This window comes from Oreochromis niloticus, linkage group LG18 (genome assembly GCF_001858045.2).
Source record: "Oreochromis niloticus isolate F11D_XX linkage group LG18, O_niloticus_UMD_NMBU, whole genome shotgun sequence".
Taxonomy (NCBI): domain Eukaryota; kingdom Metazoa; phylum Chordata; class Actinopteri; order Cichliformes; family Cichlidae; genus Oreochromis; species Oreochromis niloticus.
Genome location: NC_031982.2, coordinates 21677031 through 21699890, shown reverse-complemented (window position 1 = coordinate 21699890; position 22860 = coordinate 21677031). Strand labels below are relative to the sequence as shown.

At 36.8% G+C, this 22860-nt stretch overlaps 1 protein-coding gene across 6 annotated transcripts in view; it reads left to right on the top strand.

The window, feature by feature from the left end:
- LOC100710017 (macrophage mannose receptor 1) overlaps window positions 1–22215 on the top strand; it is a 77975-nt gene extending 55760 nt beyond the window's left edge. For 2 of the 6 annotated variants that reach the window (XM_025900652.1, XM_025900650.1), the window contains exons 28-31: window positions 19092–19211; window positions 19305–19475; window positions 19767–19796; window positions 19887–22215. In XM_025900652.1, coding sequence (XP_025756437.1) covers window positions 19092–19211; window positions 19305–19475; window positions 19767–19796; window positions 19887–20137 — 572 coding nt within the window. In that variant the 3' untranslated portion in view covers window positions 20138–22215. Of the gene's footprint in view, window positions 1–41; window positions 72–171; window positions 633–5024; window positions 5165–5344; window positions 5702–5940; window positions 6112–6284; window positions 6441–6655; window positions 6779–7241; window positions 7380–7483; window positions 7667–8681; window positions 8837–9137; window positions 9252–9890; window positions 10007–11422; window positions 11572–11647; window positions 11848–12436; window positions 12574–12851; window positions 12925–13089; window positions 13244–13383; window positions 13423–13981; window positions 14146–14259; window positions 14322–14785; window positions 14887–15142; window positions 15289–15395; window positions 15502–15722; window positions 15848–16422; window positions 16447–16768; window positions 16872–17124; window positions 17358–18574; window positions 18741–18845; window positions 19014–19091; window positions 19212–19304; window positions 19476–19766; window positions 19797–19886 lie in introns of those variants that run through there. The other 4 variants (XM_019348209.1, XR_002057243.1, XM_025900651.1 and 1 more) reach the window with 4 other exon arrangements.
- The last annotated feature ends 645 nt before the right edge of the window (window positions 22216–22860 follow it).

The following is a 22860-nucleotide window of genomic DNA, read 5'->3' as shown; positions in this document are numbered from 1 at the left end:
TTGATAAAGCGTCTTATTTGATTGTTCTTTTCTTTTTGTAGTATTGCTACCAAAGCCATCGCCATCATCGAGTAAGTAACACCTCTTTTAACTCTTTATTTTACATATTTTATTTCAAATTGTTACAAATGTTTTTTAGCTGATTACCATCTACTTTTTCACTCTGTACAGAAACTGGATTACCTCATCATCAGCGTGTCTATATAACCACAGCAGTTGTGTTAGTCATTACTGGGATTGCAGTGGTGGCAGTCACTGCTGTCTTCTTCTTCAAGAAATTTGGTCATCAGTTACCCGCCCCTAACACCTTCGATAACCCGCTCTTCTTCAGCAGTAAGGTGTCACAGCCTGAACAAGCTGACACCAATATTCTGGTAGAGAATGCAGCAGAAGAGAACACTGGAGATTGAATCAGTATGTAATTTAAATATTTTGGGCTCATTTGCATAGCCCATATGATTTCCTAGTACGTTATGAAAATTTGAGCTAAGGTGGCAGTAAATGGCTAAAAGCATATTTGAAACAACAAGGGAGAATCATGTTTAACCAAATATGTATGTTATGACTATGAAAATTGATTAAATTTGCTGTATTTTGTGAATGTAAATATTAAAAACATTTTTGTATATGGACGGTGGCACAGTTTCCTCACAGTATGAAGGTCCTGAGTTCCATCCTTTCTCCCATAGTCTGAAGACATGCAATTAGTGGGGTTAGGTTAATTGGTGAATCTAAATTGCCCATTGGTGTGAATGTGAGTTTGAATGGTTGTCTGTGTCTATAGAACCTGTTCTAATAGTACTTGCTTGGATCAAATCGCTACAACTTGATTCCGATCAACCAGTTTTCCATTACAATCCAGATAAGGTATTACAATCCAGTACTACCTTATGTGTGTGGTTGTCGTTATAGCAATGCTGCTGAGTGACGTAATTAGTGCGACACGAACGCTACAACAAAGGTGTATGTCGAGGTGACGATATACCTGGTGCTTGGTCTGTGGCTTTTCTTCAAATTCGCAGGACCGCAACATTGTTTTTTTTGTATTTCCCTCGTTGCCAAATTTAAAAAATGGCAGTTTTAATTACTGGGAATGAGAGGCTCTAATGACTCATTGAGTGACTCCACTGACCAGGCAATCAGTGGCATGCAGTTTGATGACGACACATTGCATTACCTCACATCGCTTGGAACCCCGGCCAAGCAGGTGCTAAAAATGTACCTGGTACCATGTACTATGACCTGATGGTAAACTCTTAAAACCGTGGCGAACCGTGCAGAGTCGATCCAAGTAATAATAATAATAATGGATTGGATTTCATATAGCGCTTTTCAAGGCACCCAAAGCGCTTTACAATGCCACTATTCATTCACTCTCACATTCACACACTGGTGGAGGCAAGCTACTGTTGTAGCCACAGCTACCCTGGGGCAGACTGCCATATCACACCATCGGCCCCTCTGGCCAACACCAGTAGGCGGTAGGGTAAAGTGTCTTGCCCAAGGACACAACGACCAGGACAGAGAGCCCAGGGATCAAACCGGCGACCTTCCCGTTTGCACATACGCTTCCCAACCCCCTGAGCCACAGTCGCCCCAGTAGGTAGGTAATGGAACTAATGGAAAAGGGGCTTAGGTGTTTGCCCTACAACAGACTGGGGTCCTGTCCAGGGTGTGCCCTGCCTCTTGCCCTATGGTAGCTGGGATAGGCTCCAGCCTCCCCGTGACCCAGAATTATATAAGCAGAACAGAATCAATGGATGGATGGGATGGATTTTGTATATATTAGTAGCGTTTACGTTTATAGCTGTTACATATTGTCCACAGTTACAGTGTATAGTAGGCTTATGATTGTACTGGGCTTAACAAGTTAATCAGACCACATAAAAACAAGAAAGCATAAATCTTTTAGAAATCTGTACATTTGAACATTCATGGATAATAACAATATTAGATTTCATCATTAAAATATTTGAATAAAGAGCTTGCACATACTGGTAGATTAAGCAATACATAAACATGAAAAACAATTCTGGTCATTCCAGTAATGTAGCTGTGGCATAAACCTTGCACTGGGTGGTGGTCTAATTTGTTAAACACGATATAAAAAAATGTTGTACCTTGTTTTTTGAGTTAGATTTTGGTACTATTTCATTCATCAGAAAAAAACATTAAAATAATTCTCACTGGTCATGTTTGTCTCTGTAACTGCAATACTGCAATAATACTTCTGTATACTAGTGTAATTAACCAGCAATAGCATTGAAATTGCACAAATGCTGGCTTTTGTTGCTTTAGTTATGGTTAGGATAAAAGTCAGATTAAGCTGAAATTGATGCATGTGTGAGTCAGCAATCATATATGCATGCACAGAGCAAATTGGTGAGAGACTCACATCAGGTTATGACTTACCCTCTTTTGTTGTTAGCACTCACACCAAAACGATCTTATTTCCATCACTGATCTCACCTGGAACTAGTGATAGGAATTGATACGAATTCGGCAATTCCGATTCCATTATCAATATTGCTTATTGATTCAATTCCTTATCAATTCTCACTGGGTTCAAGTAGAACTCACAAACTACAATTTATGCTCCTGAGCACAAGTATGTAGCTAAAACAAATTCTGCTACATGACACACACATTCACCCCTTGCAAATTACCAGTTATAATCACATGAGCGTGTATATTTTTAATTTTAGATGGAAGTTACTTTGTCATTGATCAGTTTCAATTTTCTAACTAATAAAAGTCTCCCAAAACAAAAAAGCTACTCAAACTCATTTAAAAATATCACTTATCATCTTTGTCCTTCATCTTTGGTTCCTACATTAGCCTCTACATAACTGCATGCATTGGTAAAATGGAAATCTGGAGAATGTGCAAACAAAATGGGGAAGTTACAAAAGGAAAAAGTAAAGTGTCAGGGCAGGAAATTCAAAGCAATATGCTTTGAAAATAGGAAAAAGCATGAAACATGCTGTTATATATTTGTGCTTGACATTGTAGTTTCAGATTGGATATTACCTTTGCCTAGGTTATGATTTCATTTCGATCTTTTAGTTATTGAGTTTTTCCTGTCCTCCTATTTTCCCCATGCCGAGTCTCGCAATAGTCCGTCTGAGAGATGATAAAGTAATGGATAACAGTTTTTAAGACCTTTAATAATATAAATTGCTTTAATTTACCAAAGGTTCTCTGTTGGTAAAAACTGACCTTTACAATATTTTGCCATTCTCTTTATTTAAAGTTTTGATGTATGTTCCTAAACAATTAAGTTCTTTGGGGAGGATATTTGTGGAGCTTGGATTCCAAATAATGTGACTTCCGTTATGCTATTTGGATAGTACAGATTATTCGTTTGACAGTAGTGTCTTGAAAGTTTTTTTCCACAGTATCATTTTAAAATAGGAACTTCCCCTTTTTGAATAAGCATTAAAGACCGGGCCAAGTCATTCTATTTAATGGTAACTCTGACATGTCTGAGGGCATAAGTACATCAGTTGTGATCAGAAGAGGGTAGAGTTGCTAAAGAGGGGGGGGGGGAAGTAAAATAGCCTTTATCTTGCACACCATAGCATTTCAAACAATTTGGAAGTGTTTTTACATACAGTAGTTCACCCATTTAAACTTATAATGACACAAGTCACAGAAGACAAAGATCTAATTGAAAGTCTAAATCCAGAAAGTTTTCACTTACTTACACGTCAAACGCTATTTGTAGATAAAGAGTTTCATATGTCAAGTATCTATTTGTACATGTTTTATTTCAGTGCTCATTAAAACGAGTTTGAGTGCAAAACTTTTTTGAGTGTATTATCAGCCATCTTAATAGTCTTGACATGTATAGACAATTGTGTTTATTACAACAGAAAACCAGAGATGTTGTTTTGAAACTTGGGAGTAAAAATTACAGCTTGCTAAATATCCTGCTTATGTCACTATTGGAGCTCAATGGGACATGTCAACTTTAACCTCGCCACCTCTGATGCAGAGATTCGAGGAAACATGTGGTGGGTCTACATGGGAACATAAAACTAGCTTAAAGTTGTTGTTTTTTTTTTATCAGACTGTTAACTGTTGAAACCGTTTTATTGAGCAAGCATTTGCTAACTTTGTTAAACTTGCAAGCATCACTGATACAGAGTTTGCTGGAGTACAAATCACAGCTTGTGGTGATCTGCACTGTTGTTTGAAATCTGAAACTACAAATTCTAAACCCAATAAGGAAGTAATATGCAGATATAAATTGAGAAAGTTTTATACTGTTTACTGAGAATTTTATGTCCTTCCCTTTTCCTGACAATGTTCTGATTCACAACAGGAAGCTTTTCTGCTGGGCTGTGAGTTAGTTGTAGAGGACACTGGCAATTAACGTCATTTAGAGTTATAACCTTTTAAATAATTGCACAATTTTTCATTGCAACATAATGTGATGGTCAGCAAAATGAAAGTTTATTTTTTTTCAATTATTACCCAATGCTTGCAGTTATCAGTCACTGCTGCAAATTATGTTTGGCTGTGCTTAAATCACAATTTGAGTTCCTGCATCTTTCTAACACAACTGATGAAGCACTCCGGGATTAATAAAGTATTTCTGATTCTGATGACAAAAAAAATCCTAGCTTCATGTTGATGTTGATATCTACTTGACAAACTATTCTGTATTTTTGTTGTTAGTGTTTTTTTAGAAAATACTGTACACCACAACTTTATGTTGAGTTAAGATAAGATAACCTTTATTAGTCCCACACGTGGGAAAATTTGTTAGTGAGTTAGTGACTTAGTGAGTTTGTATCTATCATGGTTAGAGAGCTCACTTACATTTATTTATAAGTTTTAACTTTTTTTTTACTTTTACTATTTCATCCAAAGAGTTTCAAGGTTATTTATCTACACTGTTTGCTCAGTTGTCCTCAGTTGTGCAAAAATCACAATAACTTTCCCCTCCCTTTTCTTGTGCAACATCACCCATCATGATGAGGCAAGACAGGATGATATAAAGAGTCATGGTCGACAATCATTCGCACCCTATGTTTCAGTCCTGTGTAAGTAGCTTATATGAAAATATAAGACACAGGAATGGGAATACTAACAATGAGGATAACTTCTACAGCCTTTGTGCTTCTCATCCAAACATTTTTCTGTTTGGCTTCAAATGGTACGGTAATCCAACTATTAATTTTATTCTTTTACTCTTTTACAGAGCATAATTAACGTCCTGCCTGTCTGTGCTATATGTAAGATTCTTATGCCCTCTATTTCTCTATCACCCTCTATAACCTATGCTTTGTTTTATACATCACCAACAGTACCGTTTTTCAATATTTTTTCTCTACAGATCCCCAATTTCAACTAATTAACAGGGCCACTGGCTTTTGTTTGGTAAAATTAAATAACTTCTGTTTATCCATGCGCTGGACATCTGGGGATCGACTTTTGGTTCAGTATAAGAAGAAGTGCCTGGGTGTTCAGGGGAAAACTGTGGGCAGTGAAGTAAACTTCTATGATTGTGATGAAACCAGTGAGCTCCAAAAGTGGGAATGCAAGAATGAAACTGTGATCGCTCTCAAAGGCCAAGAACTTTACATTAACCTCACTGCTGATAACTCGGCCGTGCTCTCAAATAAAGTCGGACCCAATAGCCACCTTACAATTTCTGGGACTTCCAGTGGTGCTTGCACAAGAACATATACAGGTAACTGAAATGAATAAAAATACATTGTAAAATTATTCATGATAACTTTTATGGAAATAATAGTAGTGACGAGATAAATGTGTAGATTTTCATATTTAGTTCCAAAATAGTTGTAATGCAAAGATAGTGTGTCAAATGATTACAAGATGTTGATAAATGATAAAAGTATTGATTTGCTTAAACTATTCAAGCTAATCTTTGTTCTTTTCTTAAACGTTTTCCTTATTTTGGTCCTTCAGAACTTTACACCATTGAAGGAAATGCAGCTGGAAGGCCGTGCATGTTTCCTTTCTTCTACAAAAGCAATTGGTACTCGGAGTGCACTGCATTTGACTCTGCAGGGAACCGTAAATGGTGTGCGGTTGAAACAAAATATGATCATGAACTCTGGGGTTATTGCCCAACTAACTGTAAGTACACAATAAATTCTAATACAAGTTTTCAGAGTAATAATCTACTGTATAAGCAGACCACCTGAATTTGTGTTTGGATGTGGACACCCAAATTAAAATGTTGAGAAACACCATCTTGCGGTACAAGTTCAGTGCAATACTATAATACTTTGACTGTTTTTGTGTCACAGCCAAAGAAACCTGGAACAAAGACCCCACAACAGGAGCATCTTATCAGCTCAACACACAGTCAGCGCTGACCTGGGATCAGGCTGACGCCAGCTGCAAACAGCAGGGTGCCTCCCTGCTCAGTATCAGCAATCCTCACGAGCAAGCTTATGTTTCAGGTAAGGTAACAAATCTCCACAGTACACTGAATGTATTGAAAACCAAACGATTCATTTAAGCTGAGAGAGTTTAAAATAGCTAAAACTTGAAACATTCAAGTTGTTGTGGTCTGTAGACTGTAGACACAGCTCCAGCTGATGATTATGTTTTGAGTATTACACTTGGTAACTTTTTGTTTTCTCTGTCTCTTTTCTCTGTTAAACTCTACTGACAGCACTATTAGGGGCAAATAGGGGACAGGAGTACAAGCTCTGGGTTGGTTTGATCTTCCAGGATTTAGATTATGTGTGGAAGTGGTCTAATGGGAATCCTTATGCATATCTGAATTGGGACTCAGGTAAGTTTTCTTTCAAGTTTCAGGACTTTGTGTTACCATTCTGATGATAATTTATATTACTATTGTTAAATTACCTCAGCAGTTCATCTTGATCATGTTTGCCATCTTTTTTATTTATATAAGAAATGTTATCTGTCAGCAAGTAAAGAATTTTTTTCCCTATTTCTCATGAATTTCTTCCACATGGGCGTGCCAGCCACACTGCAGATGTAGCAATAATCAGAGAACTTGTTATTGGTCAGCAATTTCAACAACTGCTAAATTATTGCGGTGGCGTTGTGTGTCACATAACCTTGTCACTCTTGGATAGAAATCATAGGCTTCTACTTCATTTCCATTAAAACTAAAATGCTTATACACAATACACAGCGTGTTTCTAAATATCTGGAGAATCGTGTGAATGGAAAGTTGCCAAGTCTCATCTCATAAGTGACAAGTATCATTTACCATCACTGTACTTTAGGACATCCAGTTTCTAATCCAGGATATAAGTGTGGAATTATTGATGGCGCTGTTCAGTACTCTTGGCAAAGTTCAAAATGCAACAAGAAACTGGGATACATCTGCTACAGTGAAGGACCTTTGGCTGCACCTACTGAAGGTATAGAAAAAAATCCCTTCTTTTCTCTTCTCTTTAAAAAACTTGATGATTTTACCGACGCTATTCCTTTGATCTTCTTCTTTTGTTCTTCATATACTTCATAGCTGCTGAGACCGGATTCTGTACAGCACCCTGGATCCCCTACAATAGCGACTGCTTTTACCTTTATCGTAATGAAACTAAAAAATGGTCTGATGCTCAGAAAGCTTGCCGTAAAGAAGGAGGAGACCTAGTAAGCATTCGTAATGTGGAGGACCAAAGCTTCATCATCTCTCAACTTGGATATGGTACGGCAATAAAAATTTGTATTCCTTTAACATAATCTTTTCTTGCTGGCAGTTTCCCCACATGTCTGCTCTTTCTGGTGACTAAATTAAATATTTTTGAAACATGATCTAATATGATTGTGTTGGTATGTTCCTGGATCAAAAAAGAAATGTTTGTCCAGGTTCAACATTGCTTGTTATCAGTCACATTGCAGTGATGTCATAGTGTTGCGATGTGGAAACATCATCACACCACACACCAAATCCTAACCCTAACACCATAACTCAAACCATGATCACATACGACACCCAACTCTAATCCTAACCCCTCCCTTTTCTTTTGCAAGTTGCAAAGCTATGACATCATAACAATGTGACTGGTCAGTTGCAATTTCAGTCCTGGAACAATACTATTATGTTGATCCAGAAACAACACCAACACGAGGATATCAGAAGTTATTGCTAAAGTTCCAGGAAGTTTTCATCTTGTGTTTAAGTCACAAGTAGTCGTCGCTCCTTAATTTTGCAAATCTCTAAGTTGGGTTGAAAATCACACTCAAAAGTTAAAGACACACCAAACCCAGATATTAATGAACATCTTATAGCTACACACTTAATAAGAATGTGAGCCATCTTTTCCTGGAAAAGAGGTCTACTGCTGTAGTTTCAATGTACAACTGTCCTCCAACTTAAGAAAATCCAGTTCTCTGACAACAGGTAATAGTCATTTCTCAGCCAACAGGCAGACTTCCTCTTTATAATAATGACCATTTGTCAGTTGTTAGTTTTTGGAATCGACTAATTTTGGCAGGTCATTATGTTTATCTCTTCATAAGCATTCAGTAAGTTCCTGTTGTTTTCTGATTCCTGTTGCACATCTCACATATGATAATGTTTGTTTAGTCCAGCACATCTGGCAGACAGCAATTAGCAACAGTCTAAAACTTACATGCAAAAGTAACATGTAAAGAGTAGCAAATGAGCAGAATGTATCAAGAAAATTATACAACAAATTAATGTTATTTTCTGTCTGTAGCATCCACTGATGAACTCTGGATTGGACTAAATGACAGGAAGAGAGAGAGGCTGTTTGTCTGGAGTGATCATTCTCCTGTGAGTTACACTAGCTGGGACTCTAGGGAACCAACTGTCACCTCTGAACAACAAGACTGTGTTCTCATCAGAGGGGAGGTAAGGTGCACAATGTGGGAGTGATTATTGATGATTATGACATGTCAGTGCTACTGCTCAGCCTACTAGTAGATGAACCTACGGTATGAATTTGTGAGTCCTACGTTACTTCCTGTTTGAATTATCGCATTCACATGATTTTTCAAACAAACAAAACAAATACAATAAAAAACTAAAAATAAAAACCCAGCCTGGTCATATGAAAGAGTATGAGACTTTTGTTTTATGATATGCACCACAGCCTGCCTATCTCTTGTTAATTTCAGTTTCCACATGAATTTTGTTCTTTCCATTCTTGCAGAATGGAAACTGGGCTGACCGTGTGTGTGAAGAGAAACATGGTTTTATCTGCATGAAGACAAGTGACTCTGAACCCTCTGGAGATGAAGTGGAGCTGAATGCAGGCTGCAAAACTGTATGTGAACAGTTCCTATATTTTCCAAAGAATGTCTGCATCTGGTTGGTCTGAATGCACACATTCTGTAATCTGTTTGTTTTATAAAGGCTGTTGTATATTTCAAATGGTACGTTGTCTAAAGCTACTTTGTGCCTATGGTCCAAGAAATAGCTGGGAAACAGCATACCCATAAGATATGATGCCTCAAACATTGTATTTAGATGCTGTTTAGAAGAAAAAGAAAATTAAAAAAAAAGCAGGCAGATTCTCCTGATTAAATTAGCACCTTATTTAGTCATTGCATTTTTAGGAAAAAAAATCTTGTGGAGTAAGCAATCTCATACAATACAAAGTATTATCAAACTGTAAATTGTAAATTTTAAATTGTTATTGATCCTTTTACCTTAGTCTTAAAGTGTACTCCTATATTTATTGTTTGTCTTTTGCACTGAATGTAACTGGAGCCTCGTCGTCTCGTCTCTCTATATACTGTACTGTATATAGCAGAGATGACAATAAAGTTCACTTTGACTTTGAAGTAGTCAAAGTGGGCATATGGGGTTTTTCTTCTTGCTGCCACAGAAAGATATGTACACAAAGACAGCATATAAAGCCAAGCTTAAATAACTTTCCAACTGTTGTTTCTCTGCAATGCAGGGTTGGAAAAGACATGGATCCTACTGCTACTTTGTAGGGACTGAGACAAAGACGTTTCATGAAGCCAATGATGACTGCAAGAGCTCAAAATCTTACTTAGCTGATATTTCAACTGGGTAAAAGAGTTTTTATGATTCCTAAAATTTTTACCATTCAAAAAGGTAATATACAGTGGTGTAAAAAGTGTTTGCCCCCTTCTGAATTCTCATGTTACATCACAAATTAACTGTGGTTAACCACATTTTTTGCAAAGTTGTGTTCAGTTTCACTGATATTGATTACTGGCAGATCTGTTGAATCAAGAAATCACTTACATAGAACTTGTCAGACAAAGTGAAGCAGGCTAAAAGATCTCAAAAAGCAACACATCATGCTACAACCTAAAGAAACACCTGAGAAATAAAGTCACTGACATCTGTCAGTCTGGTAAAGCAAAAGGTTATAAAGCCATTTCTAAAGCTGTTGAACTCCACAGAACCACAGTGAGGGCCATTATTCAAAAATGACAAAAACACGGAACAGTGGTGAATCTTCCTAGAAGCCAACCAAATTATTCCAAAAGCACATCAGTGACTCATCCAGGAGGTTAAAAAAGAACCCAGAACAACATTAAAGGACTGCACTCCTCACTTGCCTCAGTTAGGTCAGTATTCATGATTAAACAATAAGTAAGAGGTTGGGCAAAAATGGCACCCATGGGAGAGTTCAAGGAGAAAACCACTACTGACCAAAACGATCCACAATACTTTTGGGAAAATACTAGACTGATGAAACAGAAGCTGAAGTTTTTGGAAGTTTTGATTCCCAGTACATCTGGAAGAAAACTAACAACATTTCAGAAAAGGAACATCATACAAACAGTAACATATGGTGATGGTAATGTAATGATCTGGGGCTGTTTTGTTGCCTCAGGATCTGGAAAACTGCTGGGGCAAATGTAACCATTAATTCTGCTGTCTACTAAAACATCCCGAAGGTGAATGTGACCTTAAGCTGAAGTGCACTTGTATTCTGCAGCAGGACAATGATCCAAAACACACCAGCAACTTCACCTCTGAATGGTTGAAGAAAAACAAAATAAAGACTTTGGAGTCCTGACCTCAATCCAATTCAGATGCTGTGGGATGATCTTAAAAAGGTGGTTCATGCTTGAAAACCCTCCAATGTGGCCGAATTAGACCAATTCTGCACAGAAGCATGAGCTGAGAAACACTCATTGCTAGTTATCGCAAAAGCTTGATTGCAGTTGTTGCTGCTAAAGGTGGCCCAACTAGTTATTAGGGGGCCACCACTTTTTCACACAGGGCCATGTAGGTTTGGATTTTTCCCCTTAATAATAAACACCTTCATTCAGAAACTGTATTTTGTGTTCACTTGTGGTATCTTTGCCAAATATGAAAATTTGTTTGATGATCTGAAACATTTAAGTGTGACAAAAATGTTAAAGAAATCAGGAAGGGGATAATCACTTTTTCACACCACTGTATCAAGTTGCAGGCAGTCTCTAATCTGAGTTGTGTAAACATTTCCAGGGTGGATAATGCTTTCCTTATAAACTTGGTGGGACTGAGGCCAGAGAAACACTTCTGGATAGGTCTTTCAAACCTGAAAAACAGAGAATATTTTATGTGGACCAACAATGCCTATGCAAGATATACTCACTGGAACACTAATATGCCAGGTAATGCAAATCTCAAAATCTATAGTTAAGAGATGCCTTCACAAATGACGGCTAACAGTTTCTTTTATAACACAAGGTCATGTGCAGGGTTGTGTTGCTATGGCAACTGGGCATTTTGCTGGCCTTTGGGATGTGTTGCCTTGTACCAATAAGGAAAAATACATCTGCAAACACCTGGCAGAGGGGGAAGCTTTAACCCCTGCTCCACCAACCACTGCCACACCTAACTGCACAGATGGATGGATTAAGATGCCATCAAGACACGTCTGTTATAAGGTACAGTATCTGTCTCTCTCTCTGTCTCTCTCTCTGTCTCTCTCTCTGTCTCTCTCTCTCTCTCTCTCTCTCTCTCTATATATATATATATATATATGTATATATATACCTAACCATAGATAGATAGATAGATAGACAGATAGATATAGCATATATATATATATGCTAGCTGTGTGGTGATAAACAGCCATATACATATATATGTGTGTGTGTATATATATATATATATATATATATATATATATATATATATATATATATATATATGACAGTGAAGTTACCAAGAACAACAGTCTAGTAACACTACGAACAAACAAACTAGGTTTACCCTGAGCTTCTCCTGGTGGCAGGGGACCTATATAAACTGGTTTAGGACATGTCCAATGTTATTTTACTCAGAAAGATCATCAAAACCCAAATGTTTTGTGCTGCTCAAAGAACAAAAAACCCAAACAGACAAAGAAAAACCTCACAACCTTGTGAGCCGTTTAATGTAGGACTGACTGCCCAAGTTTAGCATGTAGTTCTAAATGTGCAAATATTACCAAAGCTTTAGATCACAATTCAATTTCTTGTGTTTTATTTATAGATCTTTCCAGAGGATTCAGAAGAGAGAAAGACCTGGTACGAGGCTAGAGATTACTGCAGAGCCATTGGAGGAGACCTAGTCAGCATTCACAGCAGTGCTGATTTACTACACACACAAAGTTACAGCTACTATCATTGGTATAGTATTTTGTGGTCTACAATCAGAGCTACATAAGATGAAAGTATTTTGTAAAGATTTTTATCATTACAAAAGATTGTAAATATAAAAATACTGTATTTTTAATGTAATTGAATTACTGATGTAGAAGCCATCCCCTTTTCTTACTTGATGGCAACGAGACATAGAAGAGACCAGCCTAAGTCATACATTATTGGAAGTCATAGATCCTTGTCATGCTTAAGCAGTGAGTTTTGTATAAGTATTAAAATTTAGAACATACATTTGTCCATTACAGGATTAATCAATACTGGATTGGACTTAGTGCTCCTGACCCAGACACAGGTTATGTATGGAGTGATGGATCCCCGGTGAGTTTACAGTATTTAACTCTCTACAATGTGTAGATATTATGTAACCTAAATGATGATAACCATCAAGATGATGATTATTAACATTAATAATGTTACAGCTACTATTAATACTGCTACAAATACTACTACTACTATTCATAATTATCTTATTTTTGTATAAAGGTAAACTTCCAAAAGTGGAAAGATGGAGAACCAAACAATAAGAATGACGCTGAATTTTGTGTTGAAATGGAACACGAGCATTGGGGTGGAACTTTTTTTTGGAGTGATGTGCACTGTGAGAAGTACAATGGCTGGATTTGTCAGATCCATGCAGGTAAAGCACGGTCACAGTTATAAAATCCTTTTGTAACATTTTTTTGAACTAACATTGTTGTCTGGCTCATGTATTCTCACAATGTCAAGCTGGAAGTGGTCACTAGTAACTCAGCACTTTTTATTTTTATTCCTTTACAGGAGACACCCCAAAGCCGGCTCCAGACCCTGTCACCCCTGGTATGTTGAGGAATATGACCACATTGGCAGTCAGCATCTTTACATGAATTTTGACTTTCTATTATGTTTACCAGGCCATGAAGCATACTATGCTGACACGAAACTAATGGATGCTGATATACTGCATGGGGATTATCTGTGGCCAAACAGTATTATTGATTTTGTTTTTCTTATATAATTCTACATGGCAGTAATATGAGAACTCATACAATAAATTTTTTAATGTAACCCAAAAACAAATCCAAAATAAAAAAAGAAACCTAAACTTGCTCTTCTGAAGTATCTTAAGATAAAGGGATATTGGTTAAAAAAACAAAAAAACCAAAACATCTGTTTACCTGATTGATACAGTATGAGCATAAAACTTACAGTGAAGAAAGTGAACTATATGGGTGTGAGCACAAGATCAAAAACCTGCAGATTTTTTTATTTCAAAAATTGTTCATATTAAAATCTGCTCATCAACTATATTTACAGTGGGGTTTTTTTCTTACATAGTACTAGTTTCCTAAATTCAACCAGAGAACCACACACATGCACATTTCTTATCTATTCTCAGCGTATAACACGACCTCTGATGGGTGGCTAGAATGGAATGGGGCTCAGTATTACATTAACAAAAACGAGATGGCCATGGAGGACGCTCGTACCTTCTGCAGACAGAGGCATGGTGACCTGGTATTTATCAACAGTGAAGCAGAAAGGATATTTTTATGGAAACAGGTGAGCAATGGCATTTTTAAAATATTTTTCAAGGTAATGGGTAATTAAGATATAATTGCACAAACTGAAACATCCATACAAACAGTTTTCCTATGTATCCATGTTTTTGTGCAGATTTCAACAGGTTATTGGAATTCTTGGATTGGCCTATCTGTAGATCTTGATGGAACATTTCAGTGAGTATGAATTTAGTTAAAAAATGTAAATGCAACACAATTAACTTAAATTTATGTGACACCATGTATAAAATAGTGCAAGGCAGCATGCCGGATATATGAGAATACCAGTTTTAATGTTATTAATCATATCTTGATTGTTTGATTTAAAATCTGATGGGTAGTGTACAGAGACAAAATTACCTATTAACTACCAAAATGCATATTAACCGTAAATCGTGATTCATTTGCATTTATATTTGTGATCTTTAACTTACTTTAATTTAATATTTGTAAAATGTATGAGTTACTATTCCAGTTTGCTATCTTTCTTACCAACTTAATTCAGGTGCTATAGCGAAAACCAAAAAACTGTGACCAAAAGAAAGAAGGCCAAGAGTATTTTTACTTAAACCAGTATGTGACTGTGTTGGTAATATAAGTTTTTACACACATATTTAAACCCTGTGTCTTTTTACATTAAGGTGGATGGATGGTTCTCAAGTGTTGTTTCAAAGGTGGGATGAAAATCAACCTAAATTCAAGAACTTTGATGAAAACTGTGCTGTCATGACACATCATAACGGTAAGTGTTCCGAAATAATAGGTATACCCATTCATGCAGCTTTGTTTGCTGGCCTGCAGACTAACAAGAATAGCCCATAGAGATTTTTTAGTGCACAACCATGTATTCTGATCATGATTCTGCTTATTACATAAACTACAAGAACTGAAAGCTGGCTTATGTGATATCAAAACTGATTAAAGATAGATTTTTTTTTTTTAAATCACTCATTCAAGTTGATTATATGATTAATTTACTATACTCAAATGGCTTGCAGGATTCTGGCATGACTCCAACTGTGGGCTAGAGTATATCTCCTTCTGTAAGCGCAGCAGCTCACCACCCACAAACACCACTGCTGCAGTGCCTACAGTGTCCCCAAAAGGTGGATGTCCACCCCCCTGGAAAAAATTTAACTCTAAGGTCAGATGTCTTTTCATGTCTTTTAACTTTTCTATTATTTACTGTTGAAGGGATATGTTATTAGTGGTTAGGACACTATATTGATTTTTTTCATGTTTCCATTTTAGTGTTACAGCGTCATTTACAATCAGAATTTAACATGGCACGATGCAAGGGAAAAATGCAGACAAAAAGGCGGACAATTGGCATCTATTACTTCAAGACAGGTGGAAGGTTTGTTTCATTTTCATTTTACTCAAATATGTATTTAGATCTTGTGAACTTCTTCTCTTGTGTGGTCCATAGATATCTGTTCTTAGTAGCTAAAATTACTACTGAATTTCTGTTGTTGTGCAGTTCTGGCATACCTACAAGTTAGAACTGATACCACGGTGCACTTTTGCAAGAAAATATCTCAACCATTTGTCTTTGTCTACCTTTGTCTACATCTTCAGTGTTTCTACTGTCTCAAATGGTTGGTGCACCTACTACAGACTTGTGGATTGGTTTATTTCAGTCAGAGTGGACAACTTACTGGAGTGATGGACAACCAAAGTCATATACCAATTTGGGTGATAATGTAAGTGGGATAATCTAAATATATACATTAATTAATGATAATTTAATGAATGAATTATAATAATAAATTATTGTGTTTCTCTTTCTGAGAAAACATTATACTCTTTAAAAGTGAACAACCACAACTATATGGTTGCACAGAACTACCTGTGCAACCACTGTAGGGTCCAGGCCTCATGCTACCAGCAATGACACGAACTCTAGCCAATGACAAAACTAGTGAAAAAACATACAGAAAGATGAGCAGGGAAAAAATGTGAGGGTAAACCATTCCTGGTTTGGAGGGTGTTTCTCACTGTTGCCTCACTAGTGCACCTGTTGATAATGTTATTAACAGCAAATCAGCTGAAACCAATTAAGAGCCTTCTCTGCTTATTAAATAATCAGTATCCCAGAACTTTAACTGCCTCGATGCTATACTTTGGTTAAAAAGTGTTTCTTTAATTTTTTGAGCAGTGTACTTGCACCATGTAGATACAGTCTATATTACCTATTGTGAAGGGTCAGATACTTAGAAATAATCTATAACTGTATATTCTTGTATAAATATTTAAAATCTTTGTGTTTACATTGCAGTACATGTATTGGTACGATCAACCGGTAAGTAGTTTTTAAAAGTTATATGTAAAGTGCAGTGCCACCTTATGGCATGACAGTTTACAATTTTTGTTGTATTTTACATGTTCTACAGTGACAGAACTACTATTTAATTATTTATCTGTTATCTATATAGCTATATATTATGCAAGGGCACTCAAATGTTTGCATGTTTCAATAAAATAAGAAAGAAAGCTTTCCTAGTATAATCTGCTCCGATGATTAGACAGTAACCAATAATAAAGTATATTGTATGTGGAAGTATATGTAAATTCCCTGTGTCACCACATAGCATCATTCTGTTGACCCAACTGTGTTTCCACAGAAAAACTGTTTTGTGATCAATACCAAGCCTTTGGCTGGTATTGGGAAATGGATTCTAAAGTCATGCAATGACACCAATGGATTTATCTGTCATCGAAATCTTGGTGAGTCCATTTCTACCCCCAGGCCTGTTGCCACCCAACTTCAGCTGCAGCTCCATCAGACTCTCTAAAACAACTAAAAATATGTTTTGACTTTTTTAGTCCTATAATTAATATCTATATCTATAAGTGATATATAAAATCTATGATCAAGAATATGATTCTGCATTGACAATAGCTGTAATAGGTTTAAGAGTACCGTAGAGGGTTTGTAATGTAAAAAAAATAAAATTGTTTCTATTCTCATCCTAAACAGACACATCTCGACCAGATCCTCCAGAACCAACAATTTCTACTAACTACATCAAAATACTTAATGACTCCATTAAGGTTGTTCCTCAACAAATGAAATGGGATAAGGCTGCAGAGTACTGTAAAAATGATGATGCCCTCCTAGCTAGCCTGAGGAATGAGTGGACACAAGCTTATGTTGAGCTGCTGGCGCTGAATCTCAAGGCTCCTCTATGGTTTGGATTACACAAAGTACAGGTAAACTTATAAAAACATATAAAAAGTACATGGCTCAATAATAGGTCAATCAGTTTGAAACTGACTCTGGTAAAAATTCTAAAACTTACTTATGGGTACAATAAATTGTTCCAACAAAGATTTTATCTAACTAAATAATCTGTAATTATGAAAATGAAATTGTCATTGATGGATAAATATACTGGTCCAGTTATTTATCCACTGATTCAGTTATTTATCCAGCACAATTTTTGCATGATAAATTTTGAACTGAGATTGTCATCCATCCTCTTCTGATCATCCAATATAAGGTTGTTGGAGGATGGAGCCAGCCTCAACTGCCATTTCTTATTAAAAGTCTAGAGCTAGCTGATGTTGTGATTCCCTTCTAGCTAGAAATGCACCGCACCAGGTTTTCAGTTTATTGGCTGCAATAATAGTCCGTTATGGTAATAGTGACCAGTATTAACCTGTTAACTAATGTCAGCTAAATCTAGCTGTCCCTTTTGACAATAAATCTTCCAGCATTAAGCAAACACATTTGAAGTCACTGTGTGTTTACATTCTGTACTCTCAATCATGGTTGAAATGACTTACTGTTATAAAGCACTGGCTAACTTGACTAAATTTAAGGAAGGTACCAATAAATGTGATGTAAAGAAGCAGTTGCACATAACACCAACAAACTCAAGAACACTCTTAAATACGGCATTCATTAAATAAGCAGTGGGCAGTGCAGCATCCCTGCTCCAGCAGGGAGATGCTCTGTGAGAGGAAGGCATGTTGAGCAACAGCACCCCTTATGTAACAAGAGGGCAAAACATAGGTAGAGAATCAAGACAACCAAGGTGAAGAGAAAAAAACGTTTTTCTAAAGTGTCCAAACACTGCATCTTTCTGAAAAAACTTGTTTAAAAAATGTAGAGCTGTCAAGCTCTCGTACAGTAACTGCATGTCTCTTTGGACTCTCCTCCGTGTTCTTGAGACTGAGCTGGAAGACACAGCAAACCTTCTGGAAATGGCACATATTCATGTGCCATCCTGAAGGAGCTGGACTACCTATGCAACCAATTTTTTAAACAGTGAAGATTATCATGTTAGTTTAATTTAACTGTATTAACAGAAAGAAAACTCTTTTTATTGACTGTTATACCCTCCATGCAGTTATGCTTACTAAGGCAGATATTCCTGAAAACCAGAAAATATCGGTAACTTCTGTCTCATTAATCTTTGCTTCAGATCAATGGTTCTTTCAGATATGTTGATGGATGGCATTTAATATTCAGTCGATGGGGTACAAATGAACCAAGAAAGGACAGAAGTTGTGTATACATGGATGTGGATGGAAAATGGAAAACTGCTCACTGTAATGAGACACTAATGAGTGTTTGCATGAAATCTACAGGTACGACCAAACACACACACACACACAGTTTGTTGCCACAACAGTATCTTTCAAAGTTTTAAAAGATGTAATTAACTGATCCCATTGACATGTTCTCATTCACAGATGTGCTGCCAACAGAGTCGACTATTTTTCCAGGAGTTTGCCCTCAAGACCCAGAGGCAACATTAGAAAGCAACAACTATATCTGGGTACCATTCAGGGGTTATTGTTATATTTTTATTACAGAGCAAAAATACTGGCAAGAAGCATCTACCAGCTGTGTAGCACATGGTAGGCAATCTATGTGAAAGATACTTTTATGCAATAAATTGCTGTAGTTTTCATTAACAACTGATTTGTTTTGTTAAGGTGGAATGCTTCCCAGCATTGAAGATTCCTCTGAGCAAAAATTTCTAGAAATTAACCTGAGAACTTTTCAAGATAGTTACACATCTTTCTGGATTGGCCTGTTTAAAAAACAATACAAAGGTGATTTATTATTTTTGCTATGTTCTTTAAAAATATTATTTTGGAAAAGAAAATTACATTTTTACATCTCTTTTTTTGTCTATTTGCCTGCAGAGGAATGGCTCTGGTTGGATAGAACTGTCATGGGTTACACTAACTGGGCTGAAGGTCAACCTGATAATATGAGCTTTGGATCGCGCACAGGAGAGATTAGTACATCAGATGGGACATGGAAGGATATGGAAATGTGGGTTCGAAGACCTTACATCTGCAAGACACAAAAAGGTAAAGTAATCTTTATTTATTGCAGTGTTTTTCCTTTTTTCCTTTTTATAATGCTGATTCGAATCAGTTGTAAGACTTTGACTGCATACATAACACAGTCACATGAATCCAAAAGCTGAAAGGAATAACTCTTGTGGGTCAGAATCTTGAGTGCACAGTCAAAATCAGATTTATAAATGCAAATGCCTGTTTGCTCCACAAGAATCTTGAACAATTTATTTTTACTTTGAAATGAAGTAGAGCTACTTTTTTAAATAAAGTATCTTATTTGTTCTTTTTTTTCTTTTGCAGTATTACTACCAACGCCATCACCACCAGCCCGTAAGTAACACCTCTTTTACCTATTTATTTTATGTAAAATTGTTACAAATGTTTTTTAGCTGATTACATCTACTTTTTCACTCTGTACAGAAACTGGATTACCTCATCAACAGCGTGTCTATATAACCACAGCAGTTGTGTTAGTCATTACTGGGATTGCAGTGGTGGCAGTCACTGCTGTCTTCATCTTTAAGAAATTTCGTCATCAGTTACCCGCCCCTAACACCTTTGATAACCCGCTCTTCTTCAACAGTAGGGTGTCCCAGCCTGAGCAAGCTGACACCAGTATACTAGTAGAGAATGCAGTAGAAGAGAACACTGGGAATTTAATCAGTATGTAATTTAAATATTTTGGGCTCATTTGCATGGCCCATATGATTTCCTAGTATGTTGTGAAAATTTGTGCTGAGGTGGCAGCAAGTAGCTAATATGGCTTATTGGAAAATAAAAGGTGAGAATCATCTCATATTATCATATTCTGTGAATGTAGGTTACATAAATGCTGGCTTTTGTCACTTCAGTTATGGTTAGGATAAAAGGTAGGGTAAGTTGAGTTTAATGCATGTTCTAGTCAACAATCATATATGCACGCAGCAACCTGAAATATCAAGACAAATCAGGAAGGATCCATGGTTTCATGTTGCTGAGATCAGATTCTAACCATACCATCCAAATTTCACAGCAAGAGCCCAGACTCACCAGACCAGGCAACATTTTTCTTCTATCTGCTTCAAGGCTTTACATGTTATGCATTCAGAAATTATTTGAGTTACTCTTGCCTTCCTGTCAGCTTGTAGTAGTATCATCATTCTCCACTGACCTCTTACATCAATGAGGCATCGTCACCCACAGAACTGCAGCTCACTGGATATTTTCTCTTTTTCAGACCATTCTCTTTAAATCCTAGAGATGGTTTTGTGGAAAATTCCAGTAGCTCACCAGTTCTTAAATATTCAGACTATATACACTACTGGTCAAAAGTCTTAGAACACCCCAATTTTCAAGTTATTTATTGCAATTAAATTCGTTCAAGTCCAATATATAGCTTGAAATGGTACAAAGGCAAGTAATGAACTGAAAGAGGATGGAAAGAAGGTAAGGTTAACCAAAACTGAAAAATAATGAACATTTCAGAATTATACAGCCTTGAAAGCTAGTGCTACTAATTCCTACAGGTGTTCCAACTTTTCTGGATTACTTACAACCCTTTCTGTCTCCATGAAAGCAGTGTTGGAACACAACTGATGCTACCAACTGAGCATCAGTTGAACAGTATTGTACTGCAGAAAGTAGTGTGTTGCTACAAAAATGGCAAGAAAAAGGCAATTAACAATGGAAGAGAGACAGACCATCATAACACATAAAAATGTAAATTTTCCTACAGAAAAATTGCAAAAAATGTCAAAAGTGTCAGTGAGTACAGTTTCCTTCACCATCAAAAGGCACTCAGAAACTCTGACAGGAAGACGTCTGGCAGACCCAAAGCCATAACTGAATCAGAGGACAAGCTTCTGAGAGTTAACAGCTCGCGTGATAGGTGGCTCACAGGACAACAACTTCGAGCACAGCTTAATAGTGGTTATAGTAAGCAAGTCTCAGTTTCAACTGTTAAGAGCTGCAGGTTTGACAGGATGAGTTGCAGCAAGAAAGCCATTGCTAAGACGTCAGAATAAGACAAAGAGTCTTTCCTGGGCCATGAAACACCTCTGTGTTTCTGGGTCTAGCTGGAAACTGAGTTAATGGCTTATTCCAAGAGTAACTCAGATCTATTAACGACTTTAAATTTTCAAACCTTTAAACACTTTAAAGTGTGAGTTACATTTATACTCTGTCAACTATGTCAACAAAAAGCAAAAGACCAAAAAAATGCCAGCCATGTGCCTCTTATGCCTAGGACAAGACAGTAAGATCTCAAAAGCTGCATTTATTGACTGCATGGAGGCATCACTACATGCTAACTTACTGCAATAATTACCAATTAGTATTATCTAGCAAACAAATATAAAAGATTTACTTACCCTAACTGGAGCACAGAAATCTTGGATGTGCTGTTTGTACAATTAAACAATTTTTTTTGATAAGTGCATTAAAAATTCTCCAAAACACCAAAAACAATTAAGTGATTTGAATTACCCTATTCAACAGGTAGTGGCTATCCATCCAACCATTCCCACTTGCTTATCCAGTTTAGGGTTGGGGGTGGTCTAGAGGCAAGGTACAACCTGGGCAGATTAACAGTCTGTCCCACAGTAGTGGCTATAGCTGTCAAAAATGGTATTGAGCATTTTTCTGAGTTTCTGCATCAACTTGGAAATTCTAACATTGTAACATTTGGGATTTTGTATGCTTTTGCAGCTTTGTTGTTTGCTGTGGACCTGCTCAACCTGCTGAATTAAAGTTTTGCTCTGTTTAACCTGTCTACCTTCTCTGTCTGTGATTCATGACAATAAGTTGACACAAGTTGTATTCATATCATAATTCATGCTTAATAAAACAAGCAAGTAAGACATATTCAGTTTGAAAAAACAGGCAATAATATTCACATGAAGGCACAATTAATGTTTTGATGCTGAAACCTGCAAATTTCTCTTACTCTCATTCTTACACAGCTACTTTGTCTACTAAGCAGTTTATAATTTGACCTCTCAGCTGCTGAATTTTTGGATATCTTCCTCTTTGTTAGGGTTCATTTCTCAGAGTTCCACTACCCACTTCCTCTTAACTAGGGCCTCTAAACAGTGTTTCAATTTTTAATTAGCCACTATGCTGTAGAAGATAAATAACTATAATTGGCTGTCATCAGATATGTGTGCTTAAATTACCATTTCAAAAGAAACAATATTCTATTACCTTCAGTGGCGGTCCTAGCCTGTTTGGCGCCCAGGGCGAACACTCCCTCTGGCGCGCGCGCACACACACACACACACACACATAAAACATATTAGGGATTGTACATTAACATAAAACTGTTGTGGGAACCAGACTGAATTTCACCAGAGAAACACACACACACACACACACACACACACACATATGAAGAGAGAGAGAGTTTACATTGTATGCA